Source organism: Micromesistius poutassou (genome assembly GCF_964030765.1).
Source record: "Micromesistius poutassou genome assembly, chromosome: 17".
Classification (NCBI taxonomy): Eukaryota; Metazoa; Chordata; class Actinopteri; order Gadiformes; family Gadidae; genus Micromesistius; species Micromesistius poutassou.
The window spans coordinates 12,814,188-12,824,800 of NC_140287.1; the positions used below are offsets into that span (position 1 = coordinate 12,814,188).

The following is a 10,613-nucleotide window of genomic DNA, read 5'->3' on the forward strand; positions in this document are numbered from 1 at the left end:
AACACTTTAACATGGCCATAAATAAACCAGAAGTTTCCACTGTCACACTGATCAGAAACCATTGTGTTTGTTCCTGTAAATCACCTCAGTTCCTCATTAGAACATTTCCACTTAACTTTTATTAGTTTTTTTTTCATTGAGTGGGTAAAGGGAGAAACAAGTTTCTTTAATACAAACACTAGCACACTATCCTACAGCTCACACACACACACACACACACTCTAAAGGTGCTGGAATTGAATTATACTGCCATCCGGGGAGAGGGGGATGGGCTGTAGTAGACAGGAAGAACTTAATTTTTTTTCAGTTATATATTTAGCAGCGTTGCATCTTCATTTCGCAGTGAGCAAGGATGCAAGCGCTTTCATTTGCAACCATTGCACTTGACGGGGGGAGTGTTTTCATATGTAACCACTGCATGTGTCTAGATATGAGTTGTTGTAATGTTGTGATAATGTTCTTTGTCTTTGATAAAATAGATGATATCTTTCCACCTGTGGAGGCCTACCTGTATCTTGCATCGCAATGTCTTAACCCAATTCGTTAGAAAAAAAGGGAGTCTAGCCGTTTTAAAGCAAATTCATGTTTATTTACAACCTCTGTATTCATCACAGAGAAAGTGGTCTAAATGGACACACACACACTCTCTCACTCACACAGACACACACACAAAGATGGCGGCCAATTCTCCCTGAGCTTTATAAAAACATGGGGCCAAGGGACAGCAGTTTCCCTGTACACAGCTCTAATGCCATTCAAAGGAATAAAGTAGAAAATATAGTAACTCCGCATTGCTCAAAAGACGTGTACACAAGTCACGACTTCTAAAAAAAAAAAAAAAAAAAACTTAAACATGAAAAAAACAAGTGTTCCAAAAGGTGGGTGTACAAAACAGTGGAGGAGGCACCCATAACTTTCAATTGCATAGAGGCAAATCCTTTCCATGCCTCAAATCGAATGACAAATAAAAGGACTTCATGAATCAGATCAGCGGGTCCTTCACCCTTGACATCATTTTGTGAAACGTTGGGACCAGTGTACTGGAAATTTCCTCCAGATATTGACAGCATCATCTTAATGGACACCAAACTATCTGTTTGGTGTCCATTAAGCTGATGCTGTCAATATCAGTGTGTTCTTGCGTTAAACATAATGGCTGACTTGAAATCAGGAAGACTTAGAAAGAAGCTACAATGGTCAACACACACTAGAGAAGTACTTTCCCTCTCATTCCCCCCACCCCCTTCAATACAGAAAGAAAAGAAAAACAATAAGTTCAATGCGATAGGAACACAAAGGATATATCAAAACACTACAAGGCTTCTAGGCTGGGCTCCATGAGGCTATATACAAACACATTATATATATATATATATATATATATATATACACACATCTCTCTAACTGGGGCTGTTTGAAACTTGTGACCAACTACCCCAGGTTGGTCAGCTGAAGCCTTAACCTCACTAAAGACAGTGTACACATGAGCCCGTCAACTGCAATCGTACACCTCAGTTCTTGACCTTGTTAATCATATCCGCACATAACATGTTGCCCAATGAAAAGCTGGTTTACAGTCCTACTCCTTCTCCGCATGTAAATACTTTGCAGTCCGCTTTACACAGGAGCCTTACGGCAAGCCCTTCACCATGTGTCATCGATAAGGATCTTTCAACATAGTTAGACTACACCAAAATAGTGACGAGTTAGGAAACATCTCCCTTGATTAACAGCTTACACAAACAAAACATCCACAGCTCTGCAGACAGCAATGGTACTCACAATAAAAAAATGTTTCAAAGGAGAAACTACACATTGTACTTCAGACAACAGTCCCCACAGGTACCACAGCAACAACGTCATGGGACAATGACAGTCTCTAGGGTCATGACACCTGCCATGGAAAGTAAAGAATGGACACCGTCACGGACACCAGCAGTGCAAGCTCCGTCCTTGGAGCCAAGCTCTGCCACCAGCACACACGGCATCAGTTTTGGGTCCAGACAAGCAGGGTACCATGGTATAAAAATCTAGTTTACAACTCCATGCTCTGGTCTTTCCGCAAGCCGGAATGGGTGGTTTACAAGTCCTAAGAAAGACATTTTTTTGAAATTGTAAAAAAGTATACGTGAGAATGTGTATGTATTGCTTCTCTCATGGAAGTGATGCTTTGGTGTCAGAGGAAGATGGCATCACTAGACTTTAATATGTGCCTGCCATTGTGTCTGCCAAGTGCAGTACAGCCAGTGTGGGTAATTTGGGTGAGAGCAGGTTGAAGAGAGATGGATGGAGGAGGTTTGGGGTGAACAAATGCAGCCAAAAATCTGCATTTAATGCTCAGAATTCTGCATCGGCTGTCCATTTTGAATACTGCCATTCTGCTGCTGTTGCTGCTCCTCCTCATCTTCCTCCTCTTCACTGACAAGGAACTCTTCTGGGGGCCAACGTAGTTCTCCACTCTCCACCTCCCCCTCGGTCGGCTCCACCACAATAGAGGGCAGGCGGTCCTTCAGCTTGCAGCAGCGATCAAAGTCTGAGGGGTCCGGGAAGATCTGCATGGACAGAAGACAAGGGGCAAAAAGGGTTAGCTTTGTACACATTCAACAATTTGAGTGGTTCTATTTTTGGTAAACAATATAAACATTATCCCTCATCTCAAAAGGGATTTTGTACAACTATAAATGGTTAACCGAAGATAAACACACTTGATTATTATTATTCAAGTATTCTATTCGAGTTCCGAGATCCTCTCCAGATCCTTCTCGGGTTGTCTTGGGCTCCAATAAAAAATAAATAAAGGCGAGGGCAGGTTACTGGATGACACATCTCTCTCGGCTCATTTAACATTCATGTTCCGTCTGGGAGTGTCAGTGAAAATTCCACCAGGCCTAGTTACATCAGATCCGGTGTGTTGGTAACCAAGGAATGTGATCTATGCTTGCAGACTCAAACGCTGCCATTGTGGTCATTTAAATTCTCTAAAAGGCTGTATTGCAAAGCAGCTCCGGGCTAATTACTAACTTGTATATGCAAATTGCATCACTCAGCAAGTTAATTGGAAGGTAAAAAAGGAATTGCATGAAGCCAACTAGGCAGTTGTACAGGAAATATACGTCCAAATGTGGCTTGCATATAAAATGCATTTATGGATTCTTGATTTAAACTGAAGGGCATGAGAGACTTTAACAAAATACTACATGCATTCCCTGTCCTCAAAGATTGGATATCCAGCCACAACTTTCCTGAATTCTCAGAGACCAGAGCAACTGCAGAGCAAAAAAAATGAAAAAGACAGATCACTCCTGGTCCAAGAACAGTATTTTTGCTGTTGTTTGGATAAAGTGGAAGAATATTTTTAGACCTGCATATTTCACTTTGAAACATTGGAAGGGGATGGGCAAGGAGCCCAGTGGAAAAAAAGCATTAGATGAGGAAAGAGAGGGGTTGATGGAGTGGGTTGGTGGTGGTTGAGAAGGGGGGGGGGGGTCTGGCTGTGTTCGTTGTTTGCATGAATACCACAGCAGTGGAATGAGGAGCAGAATAGAAGGGCAAAATTGCCCTGTGAAAGAGAGAAATTGCCATGGTGTTAAGGGCATGTCTCCAGACAGAGCTTTGGTATTCTTCGTAGACGGTGTGTGGCACAGCACAAGCAGCTACTTACACGAAGCACAAATTTGGACAAAGCTTTGGTATGTATGTGGGTGTGGATTTGTGTATTGACACCAAGCAATTGTTATGTATGAAAACGAGCGATAGAGGATAAACACAAAGCCAAAGGTCATTTTAAAGCTATTTCTGGAGATGTCCAGGCATTTTCCTGATCTGCATTTTCCGGCATGCGTTGCTCCTAGTCTGCATCAGGACCAAGTGGAGGTGAGGCAGTGGATGACCTTGCCATTGGAGCACCTGAAGCCAATTCATGTCATAGTTTGTTTCACTTCAGGGACAAGGAGTTGCAACAAATCCAAAGTGAGGCCCACCGTTGGCTATATTCAGGTTGCTCTAAGGTTGGCTGGGAGTAGCTTCAGCTCCCAAGTCTGCAAGCCACTGTTGTGATTAAACCACACTTGGACAGTGCTGCATTGAACGTGTCGGCCAATTTCCATGATCACAAATGTTGAATTACAGTAGATTACACGCATTTCAGTTATGCGATTAGTCAAGATTCTTTTGGGGGGGTTTTAATCTACGGAAAAGAACATGCATGCATAAAGCATTGATGGCAGTCATACAAATTGGATCAAAGCCACTAAAGCCGTCACTGCGACGGTTCTGAGGACACGCCGGAAGCTTGGCCATGCATCACAGAACAGACGGTCCAGCAAAGGTTGGGAAATTGAGAGGAAGTGGCATATTGGCAGTCCATGTCCCTAATTTACCCCTCTCTCATCCTGTTAGACTGACGTGTACAGCCGAGTTGTGAATAAAGAAAAAAAGAAACCACGTCTTCCTATGGGTCAGTCCTCTGGGTGACAATTCCCCTCCGACTTGGTATATTTTAAGCCCTTTATTCTACGTCCAACCTGCAGACACTGCCTGGAATAACACCTATGCAGGGATGTTTCAGAGGATAGGACTCTAGATGACAGCAAGACAAAGGAGGAACAAAAAAAGAAGACATCTTGTCACAGCCACCTGGGGGCTGGCTAGTAATGTCTCAGCATCTACTGGTGTATTTCTGTCACAGAGGAGTTGTACCAGTGGAATATTCTATAACCAAAAGCCACATTTTTTAATTTACATGTTTTTTGGCGAATGAGATAGTTTAATAGTAAAAATGTAATAGTTACATTGTTTATTTTGCCATTTTTTCAATGATGACTGAAGTAAAACAGTCAAACATTCAGTCTAGCATTTACCACACCTATTCCCAGTATAACCTGCAAAGTGGGAAGGTTTAAACTCCCAGTGCTCCACTATTTGATGTTTATCCTCCTTCCTCCCTGATGAAGGGCAGCCATAGCAAGAATGGCCCTCACCGACATCATCCAAATTAATAGATGGGAAACTGGCAGAAATAGATGAAACCACAAGAGGGGTGACTGTGCATTCCCGCTCTCTAGGTTCTCCCTCTCTCTGTATCAGTGTCTGTCTCCCTCATGCATGCATCAGTGCTTGTGTGTGTTATACCTGGAAGGTGAGCCTGTCCTTGCTCGGACTGAGCCTCATGTCATCCATTGGTGTGCTGTTGATCATCACCTCGGTCATGTCTTTGGTGGGCAGAAACACTAGGCTGCAGGTGGCAGAGAGAGGGAGAGAGGAGGCATGTGGGGGTTAGTGATGACCTTTCAAACATTTCCGTACATTTTCCCTAAATGCACACCATATTGATAGTGGTAGAATGTCACTGTGCCAAATATGTTGTCTTCCACATGCAGAATGGGACTGTGTACAAATAAGACTTTAAATGGGTGATATTATGCCAGCACGTGTGATTAGCCCTTACAAGCCATTTGAAGACCTGCCTTTTCCTGTGTTTTAGTGAGCTCACAAGTGGGCGTGTCCACCTAGATGTGCTATGCTAGATCAATCTACCAGCCTACCCAGTGGACAGATGTTGCTTATCTATCTGTACATCATACATCTAGGTGGACAGTCCCACTTTTGATGTCAATAAAACACTGGAAAAGGCAGATTTTCGAACGGCTTGTAATGGCTAATTACACTCACACCTGATGACATATCACCCCTTTAAATGCATTTCCAATTCATTAAGAATTTATCTGAGTAAGTGGGGCAGACGTCGCAAGTTGAATTGTCCATTAGATGGTTGTCTTAACAGCGTGATCATGGTCTACAGATTTCTAAACTACCTATTAAAAATGTTAACAAAATAAGGCTAGAGAAATCAACTGTTTAACAGAAGCTTAATTTGTCTTTAGAAAGTATACCTTACCTCGACCTATACCAAGTCAGTTAATTTTCTCAGCAGTTATGCTCAGCGGACTTGACCACAACACAAAATCCCCTATGCTTTAGTTTGAAACTGCACTGGAAATCTGCACCACTAAAGTGATGCGGTTTGGATAAGGAAACATTCTGTAGATACAACAAGACAATGCGCCGAAGCAGTGACACATTTTTCAATTACGTGGGCGTGCATTGGCATTTGACCGGGGTTGAACCAAAAGAAAATACACATCCGTTTCAAAGCGTAGCTGAACTTTCCATTTTAGAGAAACAAGTAAAAGTTTATGTTTATTGCACTTGCTATACAGAATTGTCAAGTAAAATTCAAAATAAATTCATTGGGGCAGGTCTCTGAACCAACTTCTTGCCTGAGAGGAGATGCTCAGAGTACTTCTCACGCACTCTATTTAAAGACCGAGGGCATGGTGGTCATCGACCCAAGGCTTGTGGTCAGTGTGGTTGCTGGCCAAATAAGACAATGGAAACAAGCTAAAGGACACCGTCGCGTGTGCAGTCTGATAAACGAGCCACATGGTCGCAATACAAAAGAACACCATTGTAGTTTAAATAAGAACTTTTTGCATCATACCATATATTCTCCATATGAAATTGTGTAAGGATAGCTGGAAAGTAAGACAATTTCTCTATGCGTGAATGAACAAATTGTTCTAGTCAAGCAAGATTTGTTCCTCTCCCATCTTGGAAAAACACGTCCAGTTTCAGTTTGTCATACTTCTGCAATTGGTACATAAAGCGTTTACCATCAGTAGAGTACAGAGCAAAAATAGAGCTACTTCTCAGTCTCCATCGATGACTCACTTTGAGCCATTCACCAAACTACTACTAGGAATTCCATGTACAAAGAAGAGGTTATCCATTGTAATACTTCCAGTAAATACACCAAAACTGCAAACTGCAAACTGACTCTTGGTCATCAAGATTCAAGATATTATAGTTCAGATTTGATCACTTGGTCAAAAACAAACCGACAACATTTGAGATGTATGAATGACAACCATTGTAAATCAGTCATTTGACGAGATTAGGTTCTATCTATCTATCTATCTATCTATCTATCTATCTATCTATCTATAAGTACTCTTGTAAATCCAATCATTTCCCATAATCTTGCCAAATCTTGTTTGGTTTAAGAGAGTTCTGCTGTATCACTAAACCCATTGGACCCTAGAGTGGTTTAAATAGTAATCACTAGCGATCTGTATCTTTTGGACAGAAATCCTGGCATGACCACCATTCAATCTCAAAATCGAGAGCAACAAGGGAGAAGATGACACATCAAAACACAAGAGGGCCTCATTAAAACATTGAGTCTTTTTCCATTGCTGAACGGAAACCCGGCCGCACTTAAAAATGTGCAGTGTGTAAAGTGGCATGTAGCGGAACGGATTTGGAAATGTAATATAGTAGTCATGTTTTATTTGTGTGTAATCTGATGAAAATAATAGTGTTTTCTTTACCTTAAAATTAGCTCTTTATATCTACATAGGGAGGGGTTCCTCTTCCACGGTGCCCGCCAAGTCTCTACAGTAGCCTAGAAGGGCTTGAGAGAGGACGAGTTTGTTTAATTTACAATATTACTTTTAAGCTATGACCTATAGTTTTACAGACTAAAGACCAATAATAAATCTATCAAGAAACCTCATGCCTTGCCAGGCTACTCTACTATTTTGGAATACCTACTGGCACCTCACAGACCAAGGAAGAAAGGAGGTTGGGGGGGGGGGGGGGGGGGGGCGGTATGCAGTTGGTTGCAACCTCAGCTTGCAAACACACCACCTTTAAAAATCACCTTACCTCTACTCGATTAGTTAGAGAGACGCACAGGCACACAGTATAATCCTGAGCTCATTAAATCCTAGAGATGATGGTGGAGGGTTTAGGGTCACATACAGGGACCATGAGGAGAGACTTTGGAGGAATGGGGAGAGGGGTTCTGTCAGGGATGACCTGAAGTTGTGGAGAGCAGCAGGGGAAAGGGAGGGAAGGAAGATAAACAGTCAGACCTTGCCAGTCATATTTCTCCGTAAGGATCATATAAACATCCTGCTCAGCTTAGAATAACAGAACATTGGCCCAATAAAACATAAAGGGGCACAATGAGGTGGAAGTGGAGGGCAGGGCCACACACACACACACACACACACACACACACACACACACACACACACACACACACACACACACACACACACACACACACACACACACACACACACACACACACACACACACACACACACACACACACACGTTTGGACTTCTATGATTGGTCGACCTCAATGAATCACAGGACATTAGTATATCAGGATCAATGGATTGATTTTCTTGTTTGGGTTTCAACCCAACAGTTGGGAACAGACCTAATTGCTGGCCGTTTCTATTTTCTGCACCAGATAAACTTCATTTAGGCTGCAGCCGCCTACTTTTAGTGTGAGCGTCATCGAGACAGATCTTCTCAAAGCCCATTACTCTAGATGCACATCAGATCCCTTACACCTGATCTCACGTGTTCAGCAGCCAATACTGGCCCTGTAGACGAGCAATCAGCAGTTTACAGCAATACACAAGAAAAACAGCCCAAATCCAACTGAGCAGTAATGTATACATTACAATAGGAATTTATAAATGCCATGAAATTTCCTACCATGAGTCCCTTCATGGTCTCCAGGAGAGAAAATTGATTCGATTAAGGCCTTGAAGGTTCAGACCGTTGACACGAATCATATGATGGCCTTTCCTGTATATCCTGTATTTGGCTGCAGTCTCCGCAAATGTAGATTATTAATGGGTCGGAACTCCAATGCATCAAATTAAATACCACACGCATCATTTCTCATGATGCGTGTGCCATCAAGCCCTACCATCACATTGTACTATTAGCCAAAGCAACTTTCACCATGTTGGATACACGTGATGAAGGAGCAGGCAGGGGTTTGGGCATCTTGCGGGATGCCTACAGGTTAGGCTTTATACATTGGGGACCACCTCAGTACTCTTTGACTGTAGGTGTTCGGAGACACACACCCTAGCCACATCACAATCCTGTCCTTTATACCGTCATCATCTATGAAGAGATGCGCCTCGATTGCAACCATTTCCTCATTGCCAATCAAGGATACAAAAACAAGACCTGAACAGCAGGCCAACCTTAGTTAGTCACTCCTGGAAGGCACATCAGCTGAACCCTCAATGGGCCTGGGTGAACTCTCGAGCGGCTGCGATGCTGCAGCTTGCATGGTCCAAGTTGATTGGTCGAGCTGTCTAACCCATTGCGCACGATGGGATATTACCTTGTGCATTATTAAAGTTATTTACCCCTCCCGCTGACAACCGTTCTCCGCTTCTCACACTATAAATCGCAACTCTGAGCCCGCCAGACTGCTATGGCATTCCATGCCACCCCAACACAGAGCTGTTGGACGTCCAAGTCGCACAGCACCCTGTTGGGTCTAGGAGAGGGATTGGGTGGGCCAGACCCCCCAAGAGTGAGCTGGAATTGGTATGTAATAGCCAGACTTCAGTTTGTGGATTCTGCCAGGATACAAACACAACCATTTTCTCCAAGATATCAGAAATGGACATTTTTGGAGAGGAAACCTTTTTTTTTTTCATGCAACAACTGCACCAGAGCCGAAGCATGCATGTACTTTTAATGTAGAGTCAAGAACAAAAGTGTGGTTACAGTACACTTCCTGGTACACACACACACACACACACACACACACACACACACACACACACACACACACACACACACACACACACACACACACACACACACACACACACAGCGTAAATAAGTTAGTTAAAAAGCGCAATAGGCTTCCTGAGGAGAGTAGGCTAAAACAAACAAACAAAAAAATAATGCAGACCTATCTTAGTAACGAACACATCCAAATGCAGCTTATGTAAGCCTATTGATTTCCTGGCGACGTAAGCGTTCAATTGAGCACGTCAATCTCACCCAAGTGCTCAGACTTTAAATATAATTCTCAATTTACGTAAAAGACAGCGTTTTTCACAAAACGACATTCATGACAGTAGTGTGTGTTAATATAAAGAGTCAAAATATACTCACCAGTGTATCTGAGGGGAATACACAGACATGAATTCACACCTGCTATCAATTCGGTTGATTGGATACTTTTCAGAGACGTGTCTTCTTCTTTTTCTCCAAGGCGAAAGGTTATTTGCCCTTTTAAATGGTCTGAATTTGAAATTATTATTTGAAACTTATTACAAACGTCAACTAGCGGCGTATTTCCCTACCATTAAATAGTTCAACAAATTCGTCCGTCTGATGGACACAATAGTTGTATTGAGCTTTTATATAAGAGGCGTGCACATCTTCATGAAAGACACACCCCCTCTGCTGTGCGGAGCACAATTCATCAATGGCGACGCCGTTAGAACTCCCAGCCAATCAGAGAACAGGTGCCTCGCACCCAAATGACGGCAGCAAGGAATGAAACATTTCATTGGGGATAGAGAACATACCGCATGATGCCATTGACTTGTAGTCGCTAAGGCAACAAAGTCACAGCCCTTTCTTAAAAAAAAAAGTAGACAACATTCACCATTTGGAAATTCGTGACATGAATTCGTATGGTGAACTCGGGAGGGAATGGGTTGGATATCATTCACAAATTCCAAGGGCACGCAATTGTCTTAGGCTATTTGTA

At 42.6% G+C, this 10,613-nt stretch overlaps 1 protein-coding gene across 2 annotated transcripts; it reads right to left on the minus strand.

Moving 5' to 3' along the window:
* Positions 1-385: 385 nt before the first annotated feature.
* lbh (LBH regulator of WNT signaling pathway) lies at positions 386-10,210 on the minus strand. 2 transcript variants are annotated; one of them, XM_084482656.1, is made up of 3 exons: positions 10,010-10,210; positions 5,131-5,233; positions 386-2,552 (listed from the first exon to the last, which is right to left on the minus strand). In XM_084482656.1, exons 1-3 carry the CDS (start codon positions 10,036-10,038, stop codon positions 2,331-2,333), a joined length of 354 nt encoding a protein of 117 aa, XP_084338782.1. In that variant the 5' UTR covers positions 10,039-10,210; the 3' UTR covers positions 386-2,330. The 2 variants fall into 2 exon arrangements, with proteins under 2 accessions (XP_084338782.1, XP_084338783.1); XM_084482657.1 differs by lacking the exon at positions 10,010-10,210 and adding an exon at positions 7,389-7,432.
* Positions 10,211-10,613: the final 403 nt, after the last annotated feature.